Below are 27,000 nucleotides of genomic sequence, written 5' to 3'. Positions count from 1 at the left end.
GTGTTGGAGCTGGCGCTGCGTTGAATAAGAGGAAGACAACAAAGGTCGACCGGAAACGGGTGGAACAGGTGGTGCAGGACTACAAGGCACAGATTACAGACCTGGAACATGCCCTGAACTTCCTCTGCAAAAACATGGAGGAGCTACGCTGCTTCAGCATGGCACAGTTCTCCTCTGCCGACCCCCAGGCGATGCACACGGCCAAGCTGGTCCACGCAGTGAGACAGCTGAGTTTGACCCAGGCAGACCACTGCCCCCTGCAGGCCGGCTGTGTCTCTACTGGGCTTCTGCAGGGATTCACCGTAGGCCTGGATTTCTACTTCTCTGACAAAGACGGACAGAAACTAAAGAAGGGATCTGAGATGAAACTGGCCAATCAGATTCGAGCTATGGCTAAACAGCTGCAGGAGGGACTAGACCAGATCAACAAAGCCTGGGAAGTTATCTCTCAGGCAGCCAGCATATCTTAAGACACTGCGTGTGTGTGTGTGCGTGTGTGTGTGTGTGAGACCTGTAATGATGTGAAAACTGGTTCTTTAGACCATAAAATATTCTGGTTACTTGAAATGTGACGCATATAACCATCGTTTAAACTTCAACCAGTGTTACTGATTGCCTATGTGAGCAGGAAACTTTACTAAAAAGAACCAAATCGGTTAAAATGACATGCATCTTTGATATGCCTTTACTCATAAAGATATTGTTTTCATTTGAAGTCATGTGAGATTTACAAAACAGACAGCCACCCGTCCGAGGAGTACGGCTTAAAGATGAGGATCAGATAGATAAACAAATACTTACATTTTCAGTGAAACTCAGGGCCTACAAAGAAATTACAGTTTTTCACAAATCTGTACACACGTTTTCTGAATCTTTGGCTCATTTTCTCAACACTCTAAATACAAAACCACAAACACAAAACGCAAAACTCTCCAAATCTCTAGCAAAAGCAAACACTGTATTCAAAACTGTTCTCTTTCCAAAATGTTTTTCTTTGCATCAAAATGACTTACACGCCATCATATGAACAGATCTTTCTACCAACCAACAACACACTGATGTGCTCAATACAAAACACTACTATGAATATCTTATCTGTAGGTTTATGCCTTTTGCATTGTCAGAGTTACACTGTAGCAGGATGTAAAGGATAGTTACAGTAATGCATATCTGCATATCTACTCATATATATATGAACACACACAAATTTCCAAAATGCAGTATGTTGGAACACTTGTGTGTTGTATGTAACACTTTACATACCCAGCAGGAGAAAACCAGGAAAAACATTTAGTAAGAAAGGGTTTCTGTAAAAAATAAAAAATGAAACTGACTCACTTTTTCAAAACTCTAAACACAAAAAGACACAAACAAATACAACATGTAAGAAAAAAGAAATATGGATGCATCCTGCCTCCCATTCTGGTCACAACCTCACCTACATCACAACCTCACCTACATCACAACCTCATCCACATCATATTCTCACCTACCTCACAACCTCATCTACATCACAACCTCACCTACATCACAACCTCACCTACATCACAACCTCATCCACATCACAACCTCACCTACATCTCAACCTCATCTACATCATATTCTCATCTACCTCACAACCTCATCTACATCACAACCTCACCTACATCACAACCTCACCTACATCACAACCTCATCCACATCACAACCTCACCTACATCACAACCTCATCCACATCACAACCTCACCTACATCACAACCTCATCTACATCATATTCTCATCTACCTCACAACCTCACCTACGTCACAACCTCACCTACATCACAACCTCACCTACATCACAACCTCATCTACATCACAACCTCATCTACATCACAACCTCACCTACCTCTGAACCTCATCTACGTCATATTCTCATCTACGTCACAACCTCACCTACATCACAGCCTCATCTACATCACAACCTCATCCACATCACAACCTCACCTACATCACAACCTCACCTACCTCTGAACCTCATCTACATCATATTCTCATCTACGTCACAACCTCACCTACATCACAACCTCATCTACATCACAACCTCACCTACGTCACAACCTCATCTACATCATATTCTCATCTACGTCACAACCTCACCTACATCACAACCTCACCTACATCACAACCTCATCTACATCACAACCTCACCTACGTCACAACCTCATCTACATCACAACCTCACCTACGTCACAACCTCATCTACATCACAACCTCATCTACATCACAACCTCACCTACCTCTGAACCTCATCTACGTCACAACCTCATCTACGTCACAACCTCATCTACATCACAACCTCATCTACATCACAACCTCACCTACCTCTGAACCTCATCTACGTCACAACCTCATCTACGTCACAACCTCATCTACATCACAACCTCACCTACATCACAACCTCACCTACATCACAACCTCATCTACATCACAACCTCACCTACCTCTGAACCTCATCTACGTCATATTCTCATCTACGTCACAACCTCATCTACATCACAACCTCATCTACATCACAACCTCACCTACCTCACAACCTCACCTACATCACAACCTCATCTACATCACAACCTCACCTACATCACAACCTCATCTACATCACAACCTCACCTACGTCACAACCTCATCTACATCACAACCTCACCTACGTCACAACCTCATCTACATCACAACCTCATCTACATCACAACCTCACCTACCTCTGAACCTCATCTACGTCACAACCTCATCTACGTCACAACCTCATCTACATCACAACCTCACCTACATCACAACCTCATCCACATCACAACCTCATCTACATCACAACCTCACCTACGTCACAACCTCATCTACATCACAACCTCATCTACATCTCAAGCCATGTTCTCCCTGGCTAAACAGCGGGAAAAGAATCCTCTGGAGTCACAGATAGCTTACACTATATTACAGTACTGTAATGTGTCTATACAGTGCTGATGTGACAGTAAAGTCACAGTAAATTACTTACTTGCACATATTCATAGCACGGTTTTCTAACCCTCTGCTCAAGTGGCACCCTGTATACCTGTTTCACCTGGATTTGGTTGCGCTGTAATACACAGTCCAAAGTAGACAAGCCCACCTGGTGAATGTTACTGTATATTGTGTTGTCTGCAATTATGTGGTTCTGGATTTCCCGTAGTCTAATGATATTGTTTACCACACCTATGTTCCCAATTGCGGTCTCCTGTTCTGGTGTGAACAGCCTGTGTCTTCCACCATGGCCTGGTCGTCTCTCAGTTCTACAGAAGATCTAAAAATATGATGATTGGCTACAGTAAGCTAAAATAATTTCTTTTTTTTTCAATATGAAATGACATTGTTGGACAATGTTACAGTAATCACTGGGTAACATAAGCCTACTGATATGTCAGACTACAGTATACTACAGTATACATACATAAAGAGCAGTAACATAGACCCACTGATATGTCAGACTACAGTATACTACAGTATACATACATAAAGAGCAGTAACATAGGCCTACTGATATGTCAGACTGCAGTATACTACAGTATACATACATAAAGAGGAGTAACATAGGTGTACTGATATGTCAGACTGCAGTATACTACAGTATACATACATAAAGAGCAGTCAGACTGCAGTATACTACAGTATACATACATAAAGAGCAGTAACATAGGCCTACTGATATGTCAGACTGCAGTATACTACAGTATACATACATAAAGAGCAGTAACATAGGTGTACTGATATGTCAGACTGCAGTATACTACAGTATACATACATAAAGAGCAGTCAGACTGCAGTATACTACAGTATACATACATAAAGAGCAGTAACATAGGCCTACTGATATGTCAGACTGCAGTATACTACAGTATACATACATAAAGAGCAGTCAGACTGCAGTATACTACAGTATACAAACATAAAGAGCAGTAACATAGGCCTACTGATATGTCAGACTGCAGTATACTACAGTATACATACATAAAGAGGAGTAACATAGGTGTACTGATATGTCAGACTGCAGTATACTACAGTATACATACATAAAGAGCAGTCAGACTGCAGTATACTACAGTATACATACATAAAGAGCAGTAACATAGGCCTACTGATATGTCAGACTGCAGTATACTACAGTATACATACATAAAGAGCAGTCAGACTGCAGTATACGACAGTATACATATATAAAGAGCAGTAACATAGGCTTACTGATATGTCAGACTGCAGTATACTACAGTATAAATACATAAAGAGCAGTAACATAGGCCTACTGATATGTCAGACTGCAGTATACTACAGTATACATACATAAAGAGGAGTAACATAGGTGTACTGATATGTCAGACTGCAGTATACTACAGTATACATACATAAAGAGCAGTCAGACTGCAGTATACTACAGTATACATACATAAAGAGCAGTAGCATAGGCCTACTGATATGTCAGACTGCAGTATACTACAGTATACATACATAAAGAGGAGTAACATAGGCCTACTGATATGTCAGACTGCAGTATACTACAGTATACACACATAAAGAGCAGTAACATAGGCTTACTGATATGTCAGACTGCAGTATACTACAGTATACATACATAAAGAGCAGTAACATAGGCCTACTGATATGTCAGACTGCAGTATACTACAGTATACATACATAAAGAGCAGTAACATAGGCCTACTGATATGTCAGACTGCAGTATACTACAGTATACATACATAAAGAGCAGTACCATAGGCCTACTGATATGTCAGACTGCAGTATACTACAGTATACATACATAAAGAGCAGTAACATAGGTGTACTGATATGTCAGACTGCAGTATACTACAGTATACATACATAAAGAGCAGTAACATAGGCCTACTGATATGTCAGACTGCAGTATACTACAGTATACATACATAAAGAGGAGTAACATAGGTGTACTGATATGTCAGACTGCAGTATACTACAGTATACATACATAAAGAGCAGTCAGACTGCAGTATACTACAGTATACATACATAAAGAGCAGTAACATATGCCTACTGATATGTCAGACTGCAGTATACTACAGTACACATACATAAAGAGCAGTAGCACAGTGTATATAGTAGGTAACTTAGCGGTTCTCATTCCTGAATGTATGGATGATAGATGCTACTGTGTAGCGGCTCAGGTTGGGCTGAACTCTCTGCCCAGCCTCCCTCGTACTCAATGCATGGTTGAGCACATGGTCAACCAGTGTGGCCCTGATCTCATCTGAGACAACTGCCCTTCCTCCTCCTCCTCTTCCTCTCACTCCTTGACCTCTAGCTCTTCTATTTCCCTCCAAAACAGGAGAGCTCATCTGTGGCCTTTTTATAGTGCTATAGCTCTGATTATTAAGTGAAATTAAGCAACTAATGTTTACGCCAGTGTGGAGTGGATGCTGCCAACTGGTAAATAAAGCTTGGCATTTTGATTGGCATTGTTTTCCAAAGGAACACAAGAGATTTTAATTTTGAATGTGGATGTAGAAAACTGTGTGTAGTGTTTTGGAAAAAGTAATTTAGAATTGAAAACTGTGTGTAAAGCAGAAATTGTGCTTGCAGTTTGGCAGACTTATTTCGGGATTTGGTACATGAGATTCAGGTTTCAGTGACAGCGTCTCAAGCAAGTTTAATAGTTATATGTCTTTGTATTATTTAAACTGTCACTTTTGCAGAGTGTACTATGATATTACACTCTTTGGTTTCAGACTAAATAATGGAGGGGTAAAAAGCAATATAATATGAAAACAGTAATTACGATGCGAAGCAGCAAAACACACACACAGATCAAATTTCATGTAAGCATAAAACACGTGGTAAACGTTTTCTTTCCTTCAGCGGCCAGGCGGACTAACACGGTGGAAAATGATGCAGCGGAAGAATATTTGTAGGCTGTACTGCGGCTCTATAAATACTTTGGACCGACGTCATATGCCGAATTTGCTTGTGTTCCCGTTTCTTTGATTGTGTTTGTGAGGCTTGAGCGGTTCCGCTCCGAAGCATTATGGCCGTGTGAAAGGTTGCAGCCTGTCAACAGCAGCAAGCCCTCTCGGTGCATCAGCGCAGTGCACTGCCCCAGTACAGAATTTGCAAAATGGCGTAAGTATATATTTCACACTGACGAGATTTGCCGAATGCTAGTTAACCAGCCAGACGGGGAACTATGCTGTGATGGTGTTATTCGTATAGTTGTATCAGCGATGTTATGAAGTCACATTTTGCCACGTTTTAATTGTTACTTTGTTGAAGTTAGATTTAGGCTACAAGAACTGTAGTGTGTGACTCTCGTAGGACGTCACACACAGATCTTTAGCCTTTAAATGCGCGGAACAAATGAATATGGATACATCATAACAGCATGAGGTCTCGACAGTATAATAGGCGTTTCGAAGATGACTGTCGATGCCGAAATTTTGAATGTCATTCGTCCGAATCCCAATGATCTTTTGTCCGCGTGGCGGTCGCAAAATGGCGCACTGCCCTGTGACAAAAAGACTCGAGTATTTGTGAAATGGCGGCGTTTTTTCGTTACCACTGCCTGGTACACTAATACTTCACATGACGATTTAATTTATGTTGTGTGAATTAGAAGGCCATAGAAACGTGTAGTGGAGACGCTTTGAAGAGAAAAAATTTTCCTTATGTCTTCGCTTAAGTTTAATGCTTGCCAAATTAGTGAAACCGGCCTGATCCAGATGGAGTCATGAGATCGCGAGGCGTGGTTTCCGGTGGAAAGAGACCCATGTTTGGATCGGACCCATTGTTAAGCGAGGGTGACGTCACTGTGGTAGCTTATGCCCCACAGGACTGGTATAGCCATACTAACGTTGAAGACTTTTAGGGATTTTTCAAACTATAATGAATGGAAGCCTAATGCTTAAGATGTAAAGTAAGAAAATAAAGTTAAGATAAACTTTACAATGTTGTCCCATGGATTGTTTCTCTCACCAGGTCCTTCGTGGCAACCCTCAGCTCTGCTGTAGTCGACAGCATAGAAAAAACGCTCTTCTTTTCGTTCGAGGACACTTTGATCCCCCGCTATATAGACAGGCATGGCTTTGATGACCTCACTGTTTGGCCTGGTCGACATGGAACCCCTGGGCTTGGCATCCACATTGCTGATGGCTGATCCACTAGGGGGCGAGCTCTTCCAAAATGAAGAGGGTCTCCCTCAAGAGGGCGTCAAATTGCCCCTTTCAACTCTCTCCTCTCCACTGTCCTCCCTCTCTCCCCCCTCCTCTCCTCTCTCCACTGGGCGGGGCGAGAGGTTGGATGATGATGCCCAGTCCTTCCCCTGGCTGCCCGATGACCTTTGCCCAGCTGGTTCCAGCACAGATGGCATTGAAGGTGAGGTTGTATCTCTCATGTTACACATGTTGAAGTACCATGAGGTGTTTTTTGTGTGGTGTAATGACTGTTGGATGTGTCCACAGACGATGCCTTTGCTGGTATGGACTGGATGACAGAACGCATTGATCTGAGTGAGTTTGATTTGGATTCAATTATCGGGTCCGAAGATCCGGACAGTTCTCCAGAGGAACTCATCGCTTCGCTGGAGTCACACATGCGCTCAGTTTCCCCCAACAACGCCATCCTAATGTCAGATCACAGTCCAACTTTTCCTCAGGTCTCAGTCTCCTCCCAGAACGCTGGCCCAGTTTCACCACAGAACTCCACCAGTCTCTCTAATTTCCCCAATGACACTGGGCCAGTTTCACCACAGAACTCCACCAGTCTCTCCAATTCCCTCCAGTCTCCGCCGTCTCACTCAGAGGCTCTGGTGGTCTCCCCAGGCTGGGGAAGTTTTTCTGAACCTGTACCTACGTACGTCCTTTCCACCCCTTCCCCTCTGGTCCCTGAACCCCAGACTGAACTGGAGATCAAATCGGAGCCGGCGTCGCCCGTGCCCTCCCCCTCCCTGCTCCCCCCTGACTCCCCCACACAGACGCTCTCACTGGGCAGTGAGGTGGATGTGAGTGAAAGTGATAAACCAGTGTCTGGGGATGTGCAGTTGCCCAGAGTGGTCCTGACCCTCTCTCCCACCCGAATCCTGGTCCTCCTGCCCCCTAAGCAGGAGTGTGTTCCTAAACAGCCTGCGGTGAACACTCAGACGGCAGCGGGCCAGTCTGCCGGCCCGGTGGACTCCAGCTGCTCAGAACCCAGGCGGTCCCAATCCCAGTCAAAGACGAACGCCACGGCGGGCTCCAGACGGGCGGCGGCGTCTCCGTCGTTGTCTGGGCGGGTGAAATGTGTGGGCGGAGGTGTGAAGGTGGTGGTGGAGAAGAAGCTGAAGAAGATGGAGCAGAATAAGACGGCGGCCACGCGCTACAGGCAGAAGAAACGGGCGGAGCGTGAGTCGCTGCTGGACGAGTGCTCTGTGCTGGAGCAGCGGAACCGGGAGCTGACGGAGAAAGCAGACTCTATCGCTAAGGAGATCCAGTACCTCCAAGAGCTTATGGCGGAGGTCCAGCGGGCCCGGGGCAGGAGAGACCAGAACTCGGTGTGAACACACACACACACACACACAGTAATGATGAAAGACTGCAGGCTTGGATGTTCTCGTTCACCAGAGAGCATATCTCTGCCAGGGGAACACGTCACCCGTGCCGTTGGTGTGAACTTCATTATTGGACTAAAGAACCAATCAGAACTCTGAAGTGATGGACATGTGGTGGTTCCGTTGAAGGATTCGTGTGACGTTTGTGACTGAGGAGCATGTTTATGTTACTGATGGCGTGAACCCCTCAGTGGGTTCAGAAAAGAAACCAGTAGTGGAATGAGCGGTGATGAAAGACAGAGGGGAGCAGAAATGGCAGGTTAACCATCACATTGTGTAATCTCTAGGACAGTATCTGTGTAATCCACATTGTGTAATCTCTAGGACAGTATCTGTGTAATCCACTTTTAAAACCTGTACTTTGTTAGACATTTCTGTTATAGATTTTGTAATGATATGAGGTTTAAGCTACAGACAGCTCTTAATCTTGCTTTGTAATCATATGATAGAGATCATAGAGCAGGGGTTTAATGCATGCAGTTTTCCACCTGCAGTGGGTTTATTGTCTATGTAATCTGTGTTGTCTGATATTAAAGTCCAGCTATAATACAGCTCTCTCTGTGTGAGTTTTTGTGTGGTGGGTTGTCTGTGTGAGTTTTTGTGTGGTGGGTTGTCTGTGTGAGTTTTTGTGTGGTGGGTTGTCTGTGTGGGAAAGGGTGGGTTTGGGGCAGGTTTGAGCGCTGGAATGGAGATCTGGTCAGACAGGCTGGTGTTGGCGTCTGGAGTCGTTTATGAAGGTCTGGGTTCTCTCTCTACCTCTGGGCTTACAGTGCAGACAATACTGCAGGTCTGTCTCTAGTCCTCATTCTCCCCACTGGACACAAAGCAGTCCCAGGACTGGACACTCTCCCCACTGGACACAAAGCAGTCCCAGGACTGGACACTCTCCCCACTGGACACAAAGCAGTCCCAGGACTGGACACTCTCCCCACTGGACACAAAGCAGTCCCAGTAAGACATGACCAGCACCACTACAGCACATGCTTGCCTGCATATATGTGCACACACACAAACACACAGTCCTGCCATTTTCATGTGCACACACACATACACGTATACATACATGCTGTCCTGCTACTGTCGTGTGTGCATACACACAGATACGCTGTCGTGTTAATTCTGTGTGCACACATACACATACTGCACTGGTACTGTTGTGTGTATACACACACTGCTGACGCTTTCATGTGTGCAGACAAACACACACACACACACTGTCCTGCAGCTTCCATGTGTGCATACACACACACACGTACACACACAGTCCTGCCACTTTTCATGTGCACACACACACACACAGTCCTGCTGATTTCATACAGCATGCCCACACATTTCAGTCTCATATTTCATGGGTGGTCCCACAGTGTGTAGTCCGGCCATGAATGGGTGTCACTGATAAACGTGTGATGGGAAATAGAATGGGGGTATTCCAGAAAGTGGGTTTAGTGAAAACTGAGTTTGTTAACCCTGAGATGAGGGAAACTCCAGGTTTTCCATTCCAGAAAGACTAACTCAAACTCTGGGTCAGTTACCGTGGTAACCAGGGTAATTGACTCTGTGAACCTAACCTGCTCGCTGGCAGGTTTTCTTTAACAAACCCTGAGTTTCTCCCTAACTCCTCCCTCCGGCTGAACCTGAAGCAGCTGTCAAACATGGCGTGTCCTTTCCTCATTAACCACGTTGAAGCCGAATTAATTCCCATAGCCATAATTGTTAGACCGTGATTAGATGTTTTATCATTCCCTGATGACTACCAAACTGAACGTTACCGTTTTTCATCACAATCTATGATTTATCCGAACAGCTCCAGCCTACATCTCTAATATTACACACCATGGACTCTAATATTACACACCGTGGACTCTAATATTAGACACCGTGGACTCTAATATTACACACCGTGGACTCTAATATTAGACACCGTGGACTCTAATATTAGACACCGTGGACTCTAATATTACACACCGTGGACTCTAATATTACACACCGTGGACTCTAATATTACACGCCGTGGACCCTAATATTAGACCCCGTGGACTCTAATATTACACGCCGTGGACTCTAATATTAGACCCCGTGGACTCTAATATTACACACCGTGGACTCTAATATTAGACACCGTGGACTCTTCTTGCCCTCAAATCAGAACAAATTCTTGCGTTGCTCTTCATTTTTTTTGCCAACAGGAGTTTCCTTCGTAACATTGGCGACGCAGAACACGTCGGGAAAGCAACTGTACAGCCGTAAGAAAAGTGTCCCTTGCACTTAAACGCCTACTGCACATTTTCATAGTGTCTCCTGGGCACAGATCATAAGGACCATCAAAGAGAAATTCCACAGGATCGCAGGTCACTGATATTTTCAGTTGATGATGATATTTTAAATTATATCGTGTTCATGATATTCTGCTGAGACCTCAGACTGGGATCAGTCATTAGTTTTTATGTTGCAGCGTTTCCCAGTGTCATGGGCTGCATCGATGGCACACAGATCCCTATCACTGCTCCTTCAGTTAATGAAGTTGACTATGTGAATAGGAAGTCTTTCCACAGCATTAATGAGCAGGTACACTGACTATTGTCTTACAATAACAAAGCCTGTACATCACAATATACTGCAACTAATATTTCTCATTCTCTGCACTGTCAAGATCATATGTGATGCAGTGCACTTGATCACAAATGTTGAAGCCAGTGGCCCAGCTCTGTGCATGATATACAAATGTATCATTAGTGTACCCTGAGCAACAGATCTGCTAAGTACAGCTTTGCACAAATATCATTCCCTTGTCTCCCTCTTTTAACACCCTTAAAATGTATCCACTATATAATTACAAGAGAGTCTGATGGCCACCTGCTTGGTGACAGAGAGAACCCATGCCAGCCCTCTCTGTTGAGCCCTTACCCTGACCCTGAGCTGGGCCCCCAACAACGTTCCAGTGTGGCCCACTGCAGGACTAGAGCCCGGGTTGAGATGACAGTAGGCATACTCAAAGCCTGGCTCCAGCGTCTGCGTAAACTCAGGGTAACCCCAGAGACGGCGTGTGACACTATTTTGCCATGTGTTGTCCTCCATAATATTGCCACAATTAGAGGAGAGCAGCACCCTGCCACACAAATGAACGACCCTGAGGAAGACAGTCCCATCCACCCTGCAGATGTCCTGGATGGAGGAGCCGTCAGAGACATAATTTGCCAAAATCATTTCACAGATTAAGATACCACCACCCCCAGCAGTCAAATAAAGAAAAATCAGTCACATTTTATTTGGTCTTCTTTATTTCCTACAAAGGCAAATGCAGCAATTACTATATTTATATTGTTCCAACAATTAACATAATTCACCTGTGACCATGCACCCACCTCTAACTGGTGTTCCTGATGACTCCATCAGTGACTGTTGGGAGAAATGAAACACCCGAAAAAGATCTCTCTCACTCTCTCTCTCTCTCTCTCTCTCTCTCTCTCTCTATATATATATATATATATACACATACATATACATACATACATACATACACACACACACACACACACATATATATATATATAGAGAGAGAGAGTGACTAGAGAGAGGGAGAGAGAGAGCGAGAGAGAGAGAGAGAGATGTGCTATCATCTGCTTTTTTGTGGGGAAGAATGTATAGGAAAAAGAAAATTGGTTTTGACTAGTGGTGAGATGTGCCAGTGTGTAGTGCAGCATCTGTCCTTACCCACCTCAGTGTGTAGTACAGCATCTGTCCTTACCCAACCCAGTGTGTAGTACAGCATCTGTCCTTACCCACCCCAGTGTGTAGTACAGCATCTGTGTTTACCCACCCCAGTGTGTAGTACAGCATCTGTCCTTACCCACCCCAGTGTGTAGTACAGCATCTGTCCTTACCCACCCCAGTTTGTAGTACAGCATCTGTGTTTACCCACCCCAGTGTGTAGTACAGCATCTGTGTTTACCCACCCCAGTGTGTAGTACAGTATCTGTCCTTACCCACCTCAGTGTGTAGTACAGCATCTGTCCTTACCCACACCAGTGTGTAGTACAGCATCTGTCCTTACCCACCTCAGTGTGTAGTACAGCATCTGTCCTTACCCACCCCAGTGTGTAGTACAGCATCTGTCCTTACCCATCCCAGTGTGTAGTACAGCATCTGTCCTTACCCACCCCAGTGTGTAGTACAGCATCTGTCCTTACCCACCTCAGTGTGTAGTACAGCATCTGTCCTTACCCACCCCAGTGTGTAGTACAGCATCTGTGTTTACCCACCCCAGTGTGTAGTACAGCATCTGTCCTTACCCACCCCAGTGTGTAGTACAGCATCTGTGTTTACCCACCCCAGTGTGTAGTACAGCATCTGTCCTTACCCACCCCAGTGTGTAGTACAGCATCTGTGTTTACCCACCCCAGTGTGTAGTACAGCATCTGTGTTTACCCACCCCAGTGTGTAGTACAGCATCTGTCCTTACCCACCCCAGTTTGTAGTACAGCATCTGTGTTTACCCACCCCAGTGTGTAGTACAGCATCTGTCCTTACCCATCCCAGTGTGTAGTACAGCATCTGTGTTTACCCACCCCAGTGTGTAGTACAGCATCTGTCCTTACCCACCTCAGTGTGTAGTACAGCATCTGTCCTTACCCACCCCAGTGTGTAGTACAGCATCTGTGTTTACCCACCCCAGTGTGTAGTACAGCATCTGTCCTTACCCACCCCAGTGTGTAGTACAGCATCTGTGTTTACCCACCCCAGTTTGTAGTACAGCATCTGTGTTTACCCACCCCAGTGTGTAGTACAGCATCTGTCCTTACCCATCCCAGTGTGTAGTACAGCATCTGTGTTTACCCACCCCAGTGTGTAGTACAGCATCTGTCCTTACCCACCTCAGTGTGTAGTACAGCATCTGTCCTTACCCACCCCAGTGTGTAGTACAGCATCTGTGTTTACCCACCCCAGTGTGTAGTACAGCATCTGTCCTTACCCACCCCAGTGTGTAGTACAGCATCTGTGTTTACCCACCCCAGTGTGTAGTACAGCATCTGTCCTTACCCACCCCAGTGTGTAGTACAGCATCTGTGTTTACCCACCCCAGTGTGTAGTACAGCATCTGTCCTTACCCACCCCAGTGTGTAGTACAGCATCTGTCCTTACCCACCCCAGTGTGTAGTACAGCATCTGTGTTTACCCACCCCAGTGTGTAGTACAGCATCTGTCCTTACCCACCCCAGTGTGTAGTACAGCATCTGTCCTTACCCACCCCAGTGTGTAGTACAGCATCTGTGTTTACCCACCCCAGTGTGTAGTACAGCATCTGTCCTTACCCACCCCAGTGTGTAGTACAGCATCTGTCCTTACCCACCTCAGTGTCCTACCAGTTCATACCTGTGACAGAGACAGTCCTACCTGTTCGTACCTGAGAGAGAGAGACAGTCCTACCTGTTCATACCTGAGAGAGAGAGACAGTCCTACCTGTTCATACCTGAGACAGAGATAGTCCTACCTGTTCATACCTGAGACAGAGACAGTCCTACCTGTTCATACCTGAGTGAGAGAGACAGTTTTCATGCATGTGTTAATGTCCCAGAGGCAAACATTCAGAACCTCTGTGATCATGGGAACAGGAACACAAGAGTTCCACATCAGTACTGGACACTTTATCCTGGAGACAATGAAAAAATGACAGCTTTCCTTTCATATTAAAAAAGTGAGATTACTACTCAAAGGTTACACAAAGTCCTCAGTTCACCAAATTTATTACATTAAAGCAACAACATTATAACAATGTGTATGACAACGGTGCCCTCTGGTGGTGAGGTCTGGTGGTGATTCAAACCTGGACATGATGTTGATTTAACAAACAGTCTGCTCCTCACTGATATGACTACAAAACCACTCTCTCAGCAACCGATACAGGAAGACTACCCCCCTCCTCTTTCTTTCTCTCTCTCTTTATCTCTATCCACCTCTCCTCTCCTCTCCTCTCCTCTCCTCTCCTCTCCTCTCCTCTCCTCTCCTCTCTTGTTTTGAGGAATCATTCAGACATGTTGCATGAGTTTGTGTGTTTAATCCTGCAGCTGTCACTCTTTTCCAGCTGTTTAGATTTTTTTTTAAAAGTACACACAGTGCTTCCTTTGGAGACGCCACATCATCTATGAGGCCCCCAATTAACATCAGACGAACGCACAAATGACAGGAATACTAGAAAACTGTGTGAAACTGTCACTGTGTGAAGTTGTCCCTGTGTGAAGCCGTCACTGTGTGAAGTAGTCACCGTGTGAAGTTGTCCCTGTGTGAAGTTGTCCCTGTGTGAAGCCGTCACTGTGTGAAGTTGTCCCTGTGTGAAGCTGTCCCTGTGTGAAGTTGTAATTGCGTGAAGTCGTCCCTGCGTGAAGTTGTCCCTGTGTGAAGTCGTCCCTGTGTGAAGCTGTCCCTGTGTGAAGCCGTCCCTGTGTGAAGTTGTCACTGTGTGAAGCCATCCCTGTGTGAAGTTGTCACTGTGTGAAGTCATCACGGTGTGAAGTCATCACTGTATGAAATCGTCACTGTGTGAAATATTCACTGTGTGAAACTGTCACTGCGTGAAGTTGTCCCTGCGTGAAGTTGTCCCTGTGTGAACTTGTCACTGTGTGAAGCCATCCCTGTGTGAAGCCATCCCTGTGTGAAGCCATCCCTGTGTGAAGTTGTCACTGTGTGAAGTTGTCCCCGCGTGAAGTTGTCCCTGTGTGAAGTTGTCACTGTGTGAAGCCATCCCTGTGTGAACTTGTCACTGTGTGAAGCCATCCCTGTGTGAAGTCGTCCCTGCGTGAAGCCATCCCTGTGTGAAGTCGTCCCTGCGTGAAGTCGTCCCTGCGTGAAGCCGTCCCTGTGTGAAGTTGTCACTGTGTGAAGTTGTCCCTGCGTGAAGTTGTCCCTGTGTGAAGTCATCACGGTGTGAAGTCATCACTGTATGAAATCGTCACTGTGTGAAATATTCACTGTGTGAAACTGTCACTGCGTGAAGTTGTCCCTGCGTGAAGTTGTCCCTGTGTGAAGTTGTCACTGTGTGAACTTGTCACTGTGTGAAGCCATCACTGTGTGAAGCCATCCCTGTGTGAAGTCGTCCCTGCGTGAAGCCATCCCTGTGTGAAGTCGTCCCTGCGTGAAGTTGTCCCTGCGTGAAGTCGTCACTGTGTGAAGTTGTCCCTGTGTGAAGTCGTCCCTGCGTGAAGTCGTCCCTGCGTGAAGTTGTCCCTGTGTGAAGTCATCACGGTGTGAAGTCATCACTGTATGAAATCGTCACTGTGTGAAATATTCACTGTGTGAAACTGTCACTGTGTGAAGTTGTCCCCGCGTGAAGTTGTCCCTGTGTGAAGTTGTCACTGTGTGAAGCCATCCCTGTGTGAACTTGTCACTGTGTGAAGCCATCACTGTGTGAAGCCATCCCTGTGTGAAGCCATCCCTGTGTGAAGTTGTCACTGCGTGAAGTTGTCCCTGTGTGAAGTTGTCCCTGCGTGAAGTCGTCCCTGTGTGAAGTCGTCACTGTGTGAAGTTGTCCCTGCGTGAAGTCGTCACTGCGTGAAGTTGTCCCTGCGTGAAGTTGTCACTGCGTGAAGTTGTCCCTGTGTGAAGTTGTCCCTGCGTGAAGTCGTCACTGCGTGAAGTTGTCCCTGCGTGAAGTTGTCACTACGTGAAGTTGTCCCTGCGTGAAGTTGTCCCTGTGTGAAGTTGTCCCTGTGTGAAGTCGTCACTGTGTGAAGCCATCCCTGTGTGAAGCCATCCCTGTGTGAAGCCATCCCTGTGTGAAGTCGTCACTGTGTGAAGTCGTCCCTGTGTGAAGTCGTCCCTGCGTGAAGTCGTCACTGCGTGAAGGAGTCCCTGCGTGAAGTCGTCCCTGTGTGAAGGAGTCCCTGCGTGAAGTTGTCCCTGTGTGAAGTCGTCCCTGTGTGAAGTCGTCCCTGCGTGAAGTCGTCACTGCGTGAAGGAGTCCCTGCGTGAAGTCGTCCCTGTGTGAAGGAGTCCCTGCGTGAAGTTGTCCCTGTGTGAAGTCGTCCCTGTGTGAAGTCGTCCCTGCGTGAAGTCGTCACTGCGTGAAGTTGTCCCTGCGTGAAGTTGTCCCTGTGTGAAGTCGTCCCTGTGTGAAGTCGTCACTGCGTGAAGGAGTCCCTGCGTGAAGTCGTCCCTGTGTGAAGGAGTCCCTGCGTGAAGTCGTCCCTGTGTGAAGTTGTCCCTGCGTGAAGTTGTCCCTGTGTGAAGTCGTCACTGTGTGAAGTTGTCCCTGTGTGAAGTCGTCACTGTGTGAAGTTGTCCCTGCGTGAAGTCGTCACTGTGTGAAGTCGTCACTGGACGGCACATGTGCTGCAGTTGCTCCCATCCTCTGGAGAATTCTCTGAATCCACTGCTAAAAAAAATACACATCTATCACACACTTCTCCTGTAGCCTGCATGTATTCACACTCACTCTCAGTTATATTTATACTCATATTCACACTCACTCTCAGTTATATTTATACTCATATTCACACTCACTCTCAGGTATATTTATACTCATACTCACACTTGTACTTATGCTCATATTCACACTCACAGTTATATTTATATACTCATACTCACACTTATACTCATATTCACAGTCACTCTCAGTTATACTTATACTCATATTCACACTCACTCTCAGTTTGTCAGTACCTCTGCTTGGACTGTCACTCTGTGGCCTCCTGCTGGTCATTCTGTGTTTTTGTTTTACCATGTGCTTTTGTTTGTTTTGGTTTTCCTTGTGCTTCTGACCCTGCCCCTCACTTGTGTTCTACTTCCTGCCATTGTTTGCTTCCCGCCTTCTGAGTTCACCTGTTTCTCATTTTGTTACTCCGCCTATGTATATCTTCCTCTGCATGTCCTTGTTTGTCAGATTGTCCCAGCCTCTTGACTGTGTCCATCTAGACTGTTAACCTGCGTTTGGTATTCTGCCTGTTTGCACCCTGCCAGTTTCTGAATTGTGATTGTCTGCCTGCTGTTTTGGTTAGTTTGCCTGTCTTTGTCTGGATTTCTTTTGGGCAGTTTTCGGGTTCGTCTATTCTCGCATTTTTCCTAAGATTTGGTCTAGAGCTATTTAGAGTGCTGTTTTTGTGTTTTTGCTGTTTCCCGGCGAGACTGGAGATTTTTGTGTTAGTTGTTGAGTGAGATCTTTTTCTTCATTAAATAATTGAACTAAATCTGCTTTTGGGTCCAATTCTCATTCTAAACCTGGCACGGTTATATTTATACTCATATTCACACTCACTCTCAGTTATATTTATACTCATACTCACACTCACTCTCAGTTATACTTATACTCATATTCACACTCGCACTTATACTTATACTCATATTCACACTCACTCTCAGTTATACTTATACTCACACTCACTCTCAGTTATATTTATACTCATATACACACTCGCACTTATACTTATACTCATATTCACACTCACTCTCAGTTAGACTTATACTCATACAAACACGGTCACTCTCAGTTATATTTATACTCATATTCACACTCACTCTGTTATATTTATACTCATATTCACACTCACTCTCAGTTATATTTATATTCATATTCACACTCACTCTCAGTTATATTTATACTCATACTCACACTCACTCTCAGTTATATTTATACTCATATTCACACTCACTCTCAGTTATATTTATACTCATATTCACACTCACTCTCAGTTATACTTATACTCATACTCACACTCACTCTCAGTTATATTTACACTCATACTCACACTCACTCTGTTATATTTATACTCATATTCACACTCACTCTCAGTTAGACTTATACTCATACAAACACGGTCACTCTCAGTTATATTTATACTCATATTCGCACTCACTCTGTTATATTTATACTCATATTCACACTCACTCTCAGTTATATTTATATTCATATTCACACTCACTCTCAGTTATATTTATACTCATACTCACACTCACTCTCAGTTATATTTATACTCATACTCACACTCACTCTGTTATATTTATACTCATATTCACACTCACTCTCAGTTATACTTATACTCACACTCACTCTCAATTATATTTATACTCATATTCACACTGACTCTCAGTTATATTTATACTCATATTCACACTCACTCTCTGTTATATTTATACTCATACTCACACTCACTCTCAGTTATATTTATACTCATATTCACACTCACTCATACTTATATTTATACTCATATTCACACTCACTCACACTTATACTCATATTCACACTCACTCTCAGTTATATTTATACTCATATTCACACTGACTCACACTTATATTTATACTCATACTCACACTCACTCTCACTTATATTTATACTCATATTCACACTCACTCTGTTATATTTATACTCATACTCACACTCACTCTCAGTTATATTTATACTCATATTCACACTCTTACACTCACATTCATTGTCACACTCACATATGTTGTTCACATGTATAGAAAAGTTCATTTAGATCTATACTCCTGTTAATGCTTGGCAGATGCTCCGAATGCTTGCTACTATAATGATTAATTTCTTTCAAAGTGAAAGAGAGAGAGAGAAAATGTGAAAGAGAGAATATGAAAGAATACTCACATTCCACAGGTAAGAACGGTTCTTCTTGGTTTTGTTTGATCATGTCCTCCACTTTCTCCAGCAGCAGTGGAACCTGTGTGTGACTGGATGCATTGCTGCAGTCTAGAACATGATAATAACTGTCACACAGCTCCACCAATCGCAGCAGCTCTGTCCCGCCTCTCTGAATGTGCTCTTCGATTGGCGTACGGCCCAGCCAATCGCCGCAAGAGAACAGCACTAAAGTGTGGAGGCAGGCTGATGTGCCAAAGAGCTGCAGGTGCTTTTCTAGGGTCCGCCTCTTCCTCTTGGACAGGGTGGACACTACTGGGAGGACCAGTAGGAGAGCGTGGGGACCTGGATGCAGGAGCCTTGCACCCCTGCGCGCCTCCTGCCGGACATATGCGGGTGTTCTCTCATAGGAGAACCAGTCCCAGCCGGGTGTGTCCACGAGGGTGAGCCGACGCCCAGCAACCAGCGCCTGTCGTCTGACACACCTCTGTGTCTGTCTGCCGGAATGAAACTCACGTACGCCCAAAATGACATTGCCCGCCGAAGTCTTACCCGAACCTCGCCAACCCAGCAACAGCATCCTCAGCTCTGCTGGGGGGGGAGGGGGACAGAAAACCACACTGTTTGTGTGTGGGGATTCATGACAGGAGGATAGATCACGACAAGCCAAAGGGGGGGGGGTGTTAAGAGATTAGTTAATGAAAAGTGTGTGTGGGGGGGGGGGGTTAAGAGAAGAGAGTAGTTAATGAAAAGTGTGTGTGTGTGTGGGGGGGGGGTTAAGAGAAGAGAGTAGTTAATGAAAAGTGTGTGTGTGTGTGTAGGGGGGCGTTAAGAGAAGAGAGTAGTTAATGGGGGGGAGGGTGAAAAGAGGAGGGAAAGCTAACCTCACCTCTTGGAGGAGATCTAAACATGAGCTGCAGTCTGTCCTCAGACGACATCCTCCTATGCTCCTCTCGCTGGTTTCTCCATCTGTACTCCTGTTCCTCCTGTGGGTTCAGTCTGGCCACCTCTAAATATTGTCCATGGTTCTCCTGCACCATCTCCTCCACCCTGAGGAGTAGCTCTGTGGCCTGGGCCCTGCTCTGCACCACGGGAGGCGTGTTGTCTATGACGTGGTAATGATTCCCACATTGCTCCAGGAGGAGGCGCAACTCCTCTCCTGCCTGGATGATATACTCCTCAATGCTGGAGCTCTCCTGGAGCCGGTCTCCCCCCGTGAAAACAAGCAAGCAGTACTTCCATGCACTGTGCCCCAGCTGAGCCACACGCTGTCCCAGGGCCAGACGGTCCACCTGGGTGAAGGACTGGGAAATGGGAACAGTCAGGAGCACTGCGTGTGGTCCTGGTGCACACAGTCTTAAACTGGACCTTAATATATCGCTCTCTTCCTCGCCGTTTCCTCTCTCGTCTTCCTCTTGTCCTACGGTCCAGCCCGGCGTGTCCACAACTGCAATCAGCCACGCCCCTACCACCCCCTGGCCCAGAGACGCACCTACAGCAAACTGGTCTCGTCCCAGTAAAGTGTTTCCTGTCGAGCTCTTCCCACTGCCCCGAGGTCCCAGTAAGAGCAGTCTTCGCTCTTGGAGACCCTGTTCCCCTGGGAGACCCCGTTCCTCCCCTGCCAAGCCGTCTATCATGCTCTCACTCATTGCCCAGTGGTCTATCACGCTCTCGGTCGTTGCCCAGTGGTCTATCACGCTCTCGGTCGTTGACACACACACCGTCCACACAACTAGTCAGTTCTCACTGTTCCAGAGAGAGTGCCCAGGATGGAAATGATCTCTCGGGGTGTGTGTGTGTGTGTGTGGGTTGGGTCTGTCCGTGTGTATGTCTCAGAGGAAGAGACAGAGAAAAACTGTTGAGGGTTAGTGTTACTCACCAAATGCAGAAACAGAGAAAACCCACAGCCATTTTGTTTCTGTCTGGGCTGCTGCTCCCCCCCCCCCCCCCTCTCTCTCTCTCTCTCGCTCTCGCTCTGCTGCTGTTGTTTACATCTTTCAGGCAGTGCAGGTTCCACCCCTTCACGGAAAGAGACACAGCACATTAACTCCACTCGTGGCTTCTGTGGAAAATTTCATCACCCTGACTACAGCTGACGGAATTTCCCAGCACTGCATCATCAATATTGCAAAGAGACGAGTTTGATCTAGTGCTCTTGTGTGTGTGTGTATGGGTGTGTGTGTGTGTGTGCTATAATAAATTGAATGACAGAACACGTGCTCTGTGATTTAAATTGGCTGACAGGTAAACAGGTAAACAGGTAAACAGATAAACAGCCCTGATAACTGAGAATGTGAACTCTGACACAGGAACTGAATGGAAGGCTCTCAGGGTTAGAGAATGATTTAAATGAACAATGTTAGGAGATGTTATAAATGTTTTCTGTTCTGTTCAAATTAGGGATGTCACAATATACCGGTATTGACAATAATCATGATATTTAAAAAATGAAATATTGATATCATGTTAATAATACACACACAGTAATATCGTTAACTTGAGATGCATTTCCATGACAAAATGCGAATGTGATGGTGCTGCAGCATCATGGAATCTTAACTGTAGAAATACTGATCAGTCTTCAGCTGAAGTGTAGTCATGGTGCAAAAGACCACTGAACCCAACTGTCCACTGCCGCTGTGTGCTATCCGTCGTCGTAGCCCTGGAGATCCAAAAACTTTCCCCATTCATTTTCAATGGGAAAATAAGCATTTAAAAGATGTGTTGCGTCTTTTTCTGCTGGGTCTTAGAGACCCCTGGTTTCATTTTCAATGGGAAAATAAGCATTTAAAAGATGTGTTGCGTCTTTTTCTGCTGGGTCCTAGAGACCCCCGGTTTCATTCTCAATGGGAAAATAAGCATTTAAAAACGGCAGTTAATAATAATAATTAAAAAAAAAGAGTGGACCGATCAAACAACAGCAGTCAGTAATCACAGTACTTAAAATCGAGAGCACATATTCCCATTAAAAGCTCTGTACCTTTAGCAAAGAACCAGTGATTCTCAGCCCCAGACAGCAACGCGCTGGCTACCTGACATTGTTTACCCAGCAGATCACAAGCTTTGCTAACAATCATCTATCTACATTCAGCAATAACATTAATAACTAAAAAAACAAAGAAAGCAAACAGCCATTAAGAGTTTCATTACACTGGTTTAACAGTTCATTACACTGGTTTAACAGTACATTACACTGGTTTAACAGTACATTACACTGGTTTAACAGTTCATTACACTGGTTTAATAGTACACTACACTGGTTTAACAGTTCATTACACTGGTTTAACAGTTCATTACACTGGTTTAACAGTTCATTACACTGGTTTAACAGTACATTACACTGGTTTAACAGTACACTACACTGGTTTAACAGTACATTACACTGGTTTAACAGTTCACTACACTGGTTTAACAGTACATTACACTGGTTTAACAGTTCATTACACTGGTTTAACAGTTCATTACACTGGTTTAACAGTACATTACACTGGTTTAACAGTTCATTACACTGGTTTAACAGTACATTACACTGGTTTAACAGTACACTACACTGGTTTAACAGTACACTACACTGGTTTAACAGTTCATTACACTGGTTTAACAGTACACTACACTGGTTTAACAGTTCATTACACTGGTTTAACAGTACATTACACTGGTTTAACAGTTCATTACACTGGTTTAACAGTACATTACACTGGTTTAACAGTTCATTACACTGGTTTAACAGTACATTACACTGGTTTAACAGAACACTACACTGGTTTAACAGTTCATTACACTGGTTTAACAGTACACTACACTGGTTTAACAGTACATTACACTGGTTTAACAGTTCATTACACTGGTTTAACAGTTCATTACACTGGTTTAACAGTACACTACACTGGTTTAACAGTTCATTACACTGGTTTAACAGTTCATTACACTGGTTTAACAGTACACTACACTGGTTTAACAGTTCATTACACTGGTTTAACAGTTCATTACACTGGTTTAACAGTACACTACACTGGTTTAACAGTTCATTACACTGGTTTAACAGTACATTACACTGGTTTAACAGTTCATTACACTGGTTTAACAGTTCATTACACTGGTTTAACAGTACACTACACTGGTTTAACAGTACATTACACTGGTTTAACAGTACACTACACTGGTTTAACAGTACATTACACTGGTTTAACAGTTCATTACACTGGTTTAACAGTTCATTACACTGGTTTAACAGTTCATTACACTGGTTTAACAGTTCATTACACTGGTTTAACAGTACACTACACTGGTTTAACAGTACACTACACTGGTTTAACAGTTCATTACACTGGTTTAACAGTACACTACACTGGTTTAACAGTTCATTACACTGGTTTAACAGTTCATTACACTGGTTTAACAGTACATTACACTGGTTTAACAGTACATTACACTGGTTTAACAGTACATTACACTGGTTTAACAGTACATGACACTGGTTTAACAGTACATTACACTGGTTTAACAGAACACTACACTGGTTTAACAGTACATTACACTGGTTTAACAGTTCATTACACTGGTTTAACAGTACATTACACTGGTTTAACAGTACATTACACTGGTTTAACAGAACACTACACTGGTTTAACAGTTCATTACACTGGTTTAACAGTTCACTACACTGGTTTAACAGTTCATTACACTGGTTTAACAGTACACTACACTGGTTTAACAGTACATTACACTGGTTTAACAGTACACTACACTGGTTTAACAGTACATTACACTGGTTTAACAGTACATTACACTGGTTTAACAGTACACTACACTGGTTTAACAGTACATTACACTGGTTTAACAGTACATTACACTGGTTTAACAGTACACTACACTGGTTTAACAGTACACTACACTGGTTTAACAGTTCATTACACTGGTTTAACAGTACACTACACTGGTTTAACAGTTCATTACACTGGTTTAACAGTTCATTACACTGGTTTAACAGTACATTACACTGGTTTAACAGTACATTACACTGGTTTAACAGTACATTACACTGGTTTAACAGTACATGACACTGGTTTAACAGTACATTACACTGGTTTAACAGAACACTACACTGGTTTAACAGTACATTACACTGGTTTAACAGTTCATTACACTGGTTTAACAGTACATTACACTGGTTTAACAGTACATTACACTGGTTTAACAGAACACTACACTGGTTTAACAGTTCATTACACTGGTTTAACAGTTCACTACACTGGTTTAACAGTTCATTACACTGGTTTAACAGTACACTACACTGGTTTAACAGTTCATTACACTGGTTTAACAGTACATTACACTGGTTTAACAGTACATTACACTGGTTTAACAGAACACTACACTGGTTTAACAGTTCATTACACTGGTTTAACAGTTCACTACACTGGTTTAACAGTACATTACACTGGTTTAACAGTACACTACACTGGTTTAACAGTACACTACACTGGTTTAACAGTACACTACACTGGTTTAACAGTTCATTACACTGGTTTAACAGTACACTACACTGGTTTAACAGTACATTACACTGGTTTAACTGTACATGACACTGGTTTAACAGTACATTACACTGGTTTAACAGAACACTACACTGGTTTAACAGTACATTACACTGGTTTAACAGTTCATTACACTGGTTTAACAGTACATTACACTGGTTTAACAGTACATTACACTGGTTTAACAGTTCATTACACTGGTTTAACAGTACATTACACTGGTTTAACAGTACATTACACTGGTTTAACAGTACATTACACTGGTTTTAACAGTTCACAGTACATTACACTGGTTTAACAGTTCATTACACTGGTTTAACAGTACACTACACTGGTTTAACAGTACACTACACTGGTTTAACAGAACATTACACTGGTTTAACAGTACATTACACTGGTTTTAACAGTTCATTACACTGGTTTAACAGTACACTACACTGGTTTAACAGTTCATTACACTGGTTTAACAGTACACTACACTGGTTTAACAGTTCATTACACTGGTTTAACAGTTCATTACACTGGTTTAACAGTACATTATACTGGTTTAACAGTTCATTACACTGGTTTAACAGTTCATTACACTAGTTTAACAGTTCATTACACTGGTTTAACAGTACATTATACTGGTTTAACAGTTCATTACACTGGTTTAACAGTACATTACACTGGTTTAACAGTACATTACACTGGTTTAACAGTACATTACACTGGTTTAACAGTTCATTACACTGGTTTAACAGTACACTACACTGGTTTAACAGTACATTACACTGGTTTAACAGTTCATTACACTGGTTTAACAGTACATTACACTGGTTTAACAGTACATTACACTGGTTTTAACAGTTCACAGTACATTACACTGGTTTAACAGTTCATTACACTGGTTTAACAGTACACTACACTGGTTTAACAGTACACTACACTGGTTTAACAGAACACTACACTGGTTTAACAGTTCATTACACAGGTTTAACAGTTCACTACACTGGTTTAACAGTACACTACACTGGTTTAACAGTACATTACACTGGTTTAACAGTTCACTACACTGGTTTAACAGTTCATTACACTGGTTTAACAGTACATTACACTGGTTTAACAGTTCATTACACTGGTTTAACAGTACACTACACTGGTTTAACAGTACATTACACTGGTTTAACAGTACATTACACTGGTTTAACAGTTCATTACACTGGTTTAACAGTTCATTACACTGGTTTAACAGTTCATTACACTGGTTTAACAGTACATTACACTGGTTTAACTGTACATGACACTGGTTTAATAGTACACTACACTGGTTTAACAGTACATTACACTGGTTTAACAGTACATTACACTGGTTTAACAGTTCACTACACTGGTTTAACAGAACACTACACTGGTTTAACAGTTCATTACACTGGTTTAACAGTACATTACACTGGTTTAACAGAACACTACACTGGTTTAACAGAACACTACACTGGTTTAACAGTACATTACACTGGTTTAACAGTACATTACACTGGTTTAACAGTTCATTACACTGGTTTAACAGTACACTACACTGGTTTAACAGTACATTACACTGGTTTAACAGTTCATTACACTGGTTTAACAGTACACTACACTGGTTTAACAGTACATTACACTGGTTTAACAGTTCACTACACTGGTTTAACAGAACACTACACTGGTTTAACAGTTCATTACACTGGTTTAACAGTTCATTACACTGGTTTAACAGTTCATTACACTGGTTTAACAGTTCACTACACTGGTTTAACAGTTCATTACACTGGTTTAACAGTACATTACACTGGTTTAACAGTTCACTACACTGGTTTAACAGTACACTACACTGGTTTAACAGTTCATTACACAGGTTTAACAGTTCATTACACTGGTTTAACAGTTCATTATACTGGTTTAACAGAACACTACACTGGTTTAACAGAACACTACACTGGTTTAACAGTACACTACACTGGTTTAACAGTACATTACACTGGTTTAACAGTTCACTACACTGGTTTAACAGAACACTACACTGGTTTAACAGAACACTACACTGGTTTAACAGTACATTACACTGGTTTAACTGTACATGACACTGGTTTAACAGTTCATTATACTGGTTTAACAGTACATTACACTGGTTTAACAGTACATGACACTGGTTTAACAGTTCATTATACTGGTTTAACAGTACACTACACTGGTTTAACAGAACACTACACTGGTTTAACAGTACATTACACTGGTTTAACAGTACATTACACTGGTTTAACAGTTCATTACAC

At 43.5% G+C, this 27,000-nt stretch overlaps 2 protein-coding genes across 2 annotated transcripts; one reads left to right on the top strand and one right to left on the bottom strand.

Annotated features, from left to right (window-relative positions):
* Window positions 1-5,997: 5,997 nt before the first annotated feature.
* atf4b (activating transcription factor 4b) lies at window positions 5,998-9,131 on the top strand. The gene is made up of 3 exons (XM_030793468.1): window positions 5,998-6,135; window positions 6,988-7,383; window positions 7,470-9,131. Exons 2-3 carry the CDS (start codon window positions 7,089-7,091, stop codon window positions 8,540-8,542), a joined length of 1,368 nt encoding a protein of 455 aa, XP_030649328.1. The 5' UTR covers window positions 5,998-6,135; window positions 6,988-7,088; the 3' UTR covers window positions 8,543-9,131.
* Window positions 9,132-9,388: 257 nt separating this feature from the next.
* LOC115829295 (GTPase IMAP family member 8) lies at window positions 9,389-20,806 on the bottom strand. Its single transcript, XM_030793350.1, has 3 exons — window positions 20,059-20,806; window positions 19,179-19,757; window positions 9,389-9,564 (listed from the first exon to the last, which is right to left on the bottom strand). Exons 1-3 carry the CDS (start codon window positions 20,804-20,806, stop codon window positions 9,389-9,391), a joined length of 1,503 nt encoding a protein of 500 aa, XP_030649210.1.
* Window positions 20,807-27,000: the final 6,194 nt, after the last annotated feature.

Source organism: Chanos chanos, chromosome 16 (genome assembly GCF_902362185.1).
Source record: "Chanos chanos chromosome 16, fChaCha1.1, whole genome shotgun sequence".
NCBI lineage: Eukaryota > Metazoa > Chordata > Actinopteri > Gonorynchiformes > Chanidae > Chanos > Chanos chanos.
This window is presented reverse-complemented; position numbering and strand designations above follow the sequence as displayed.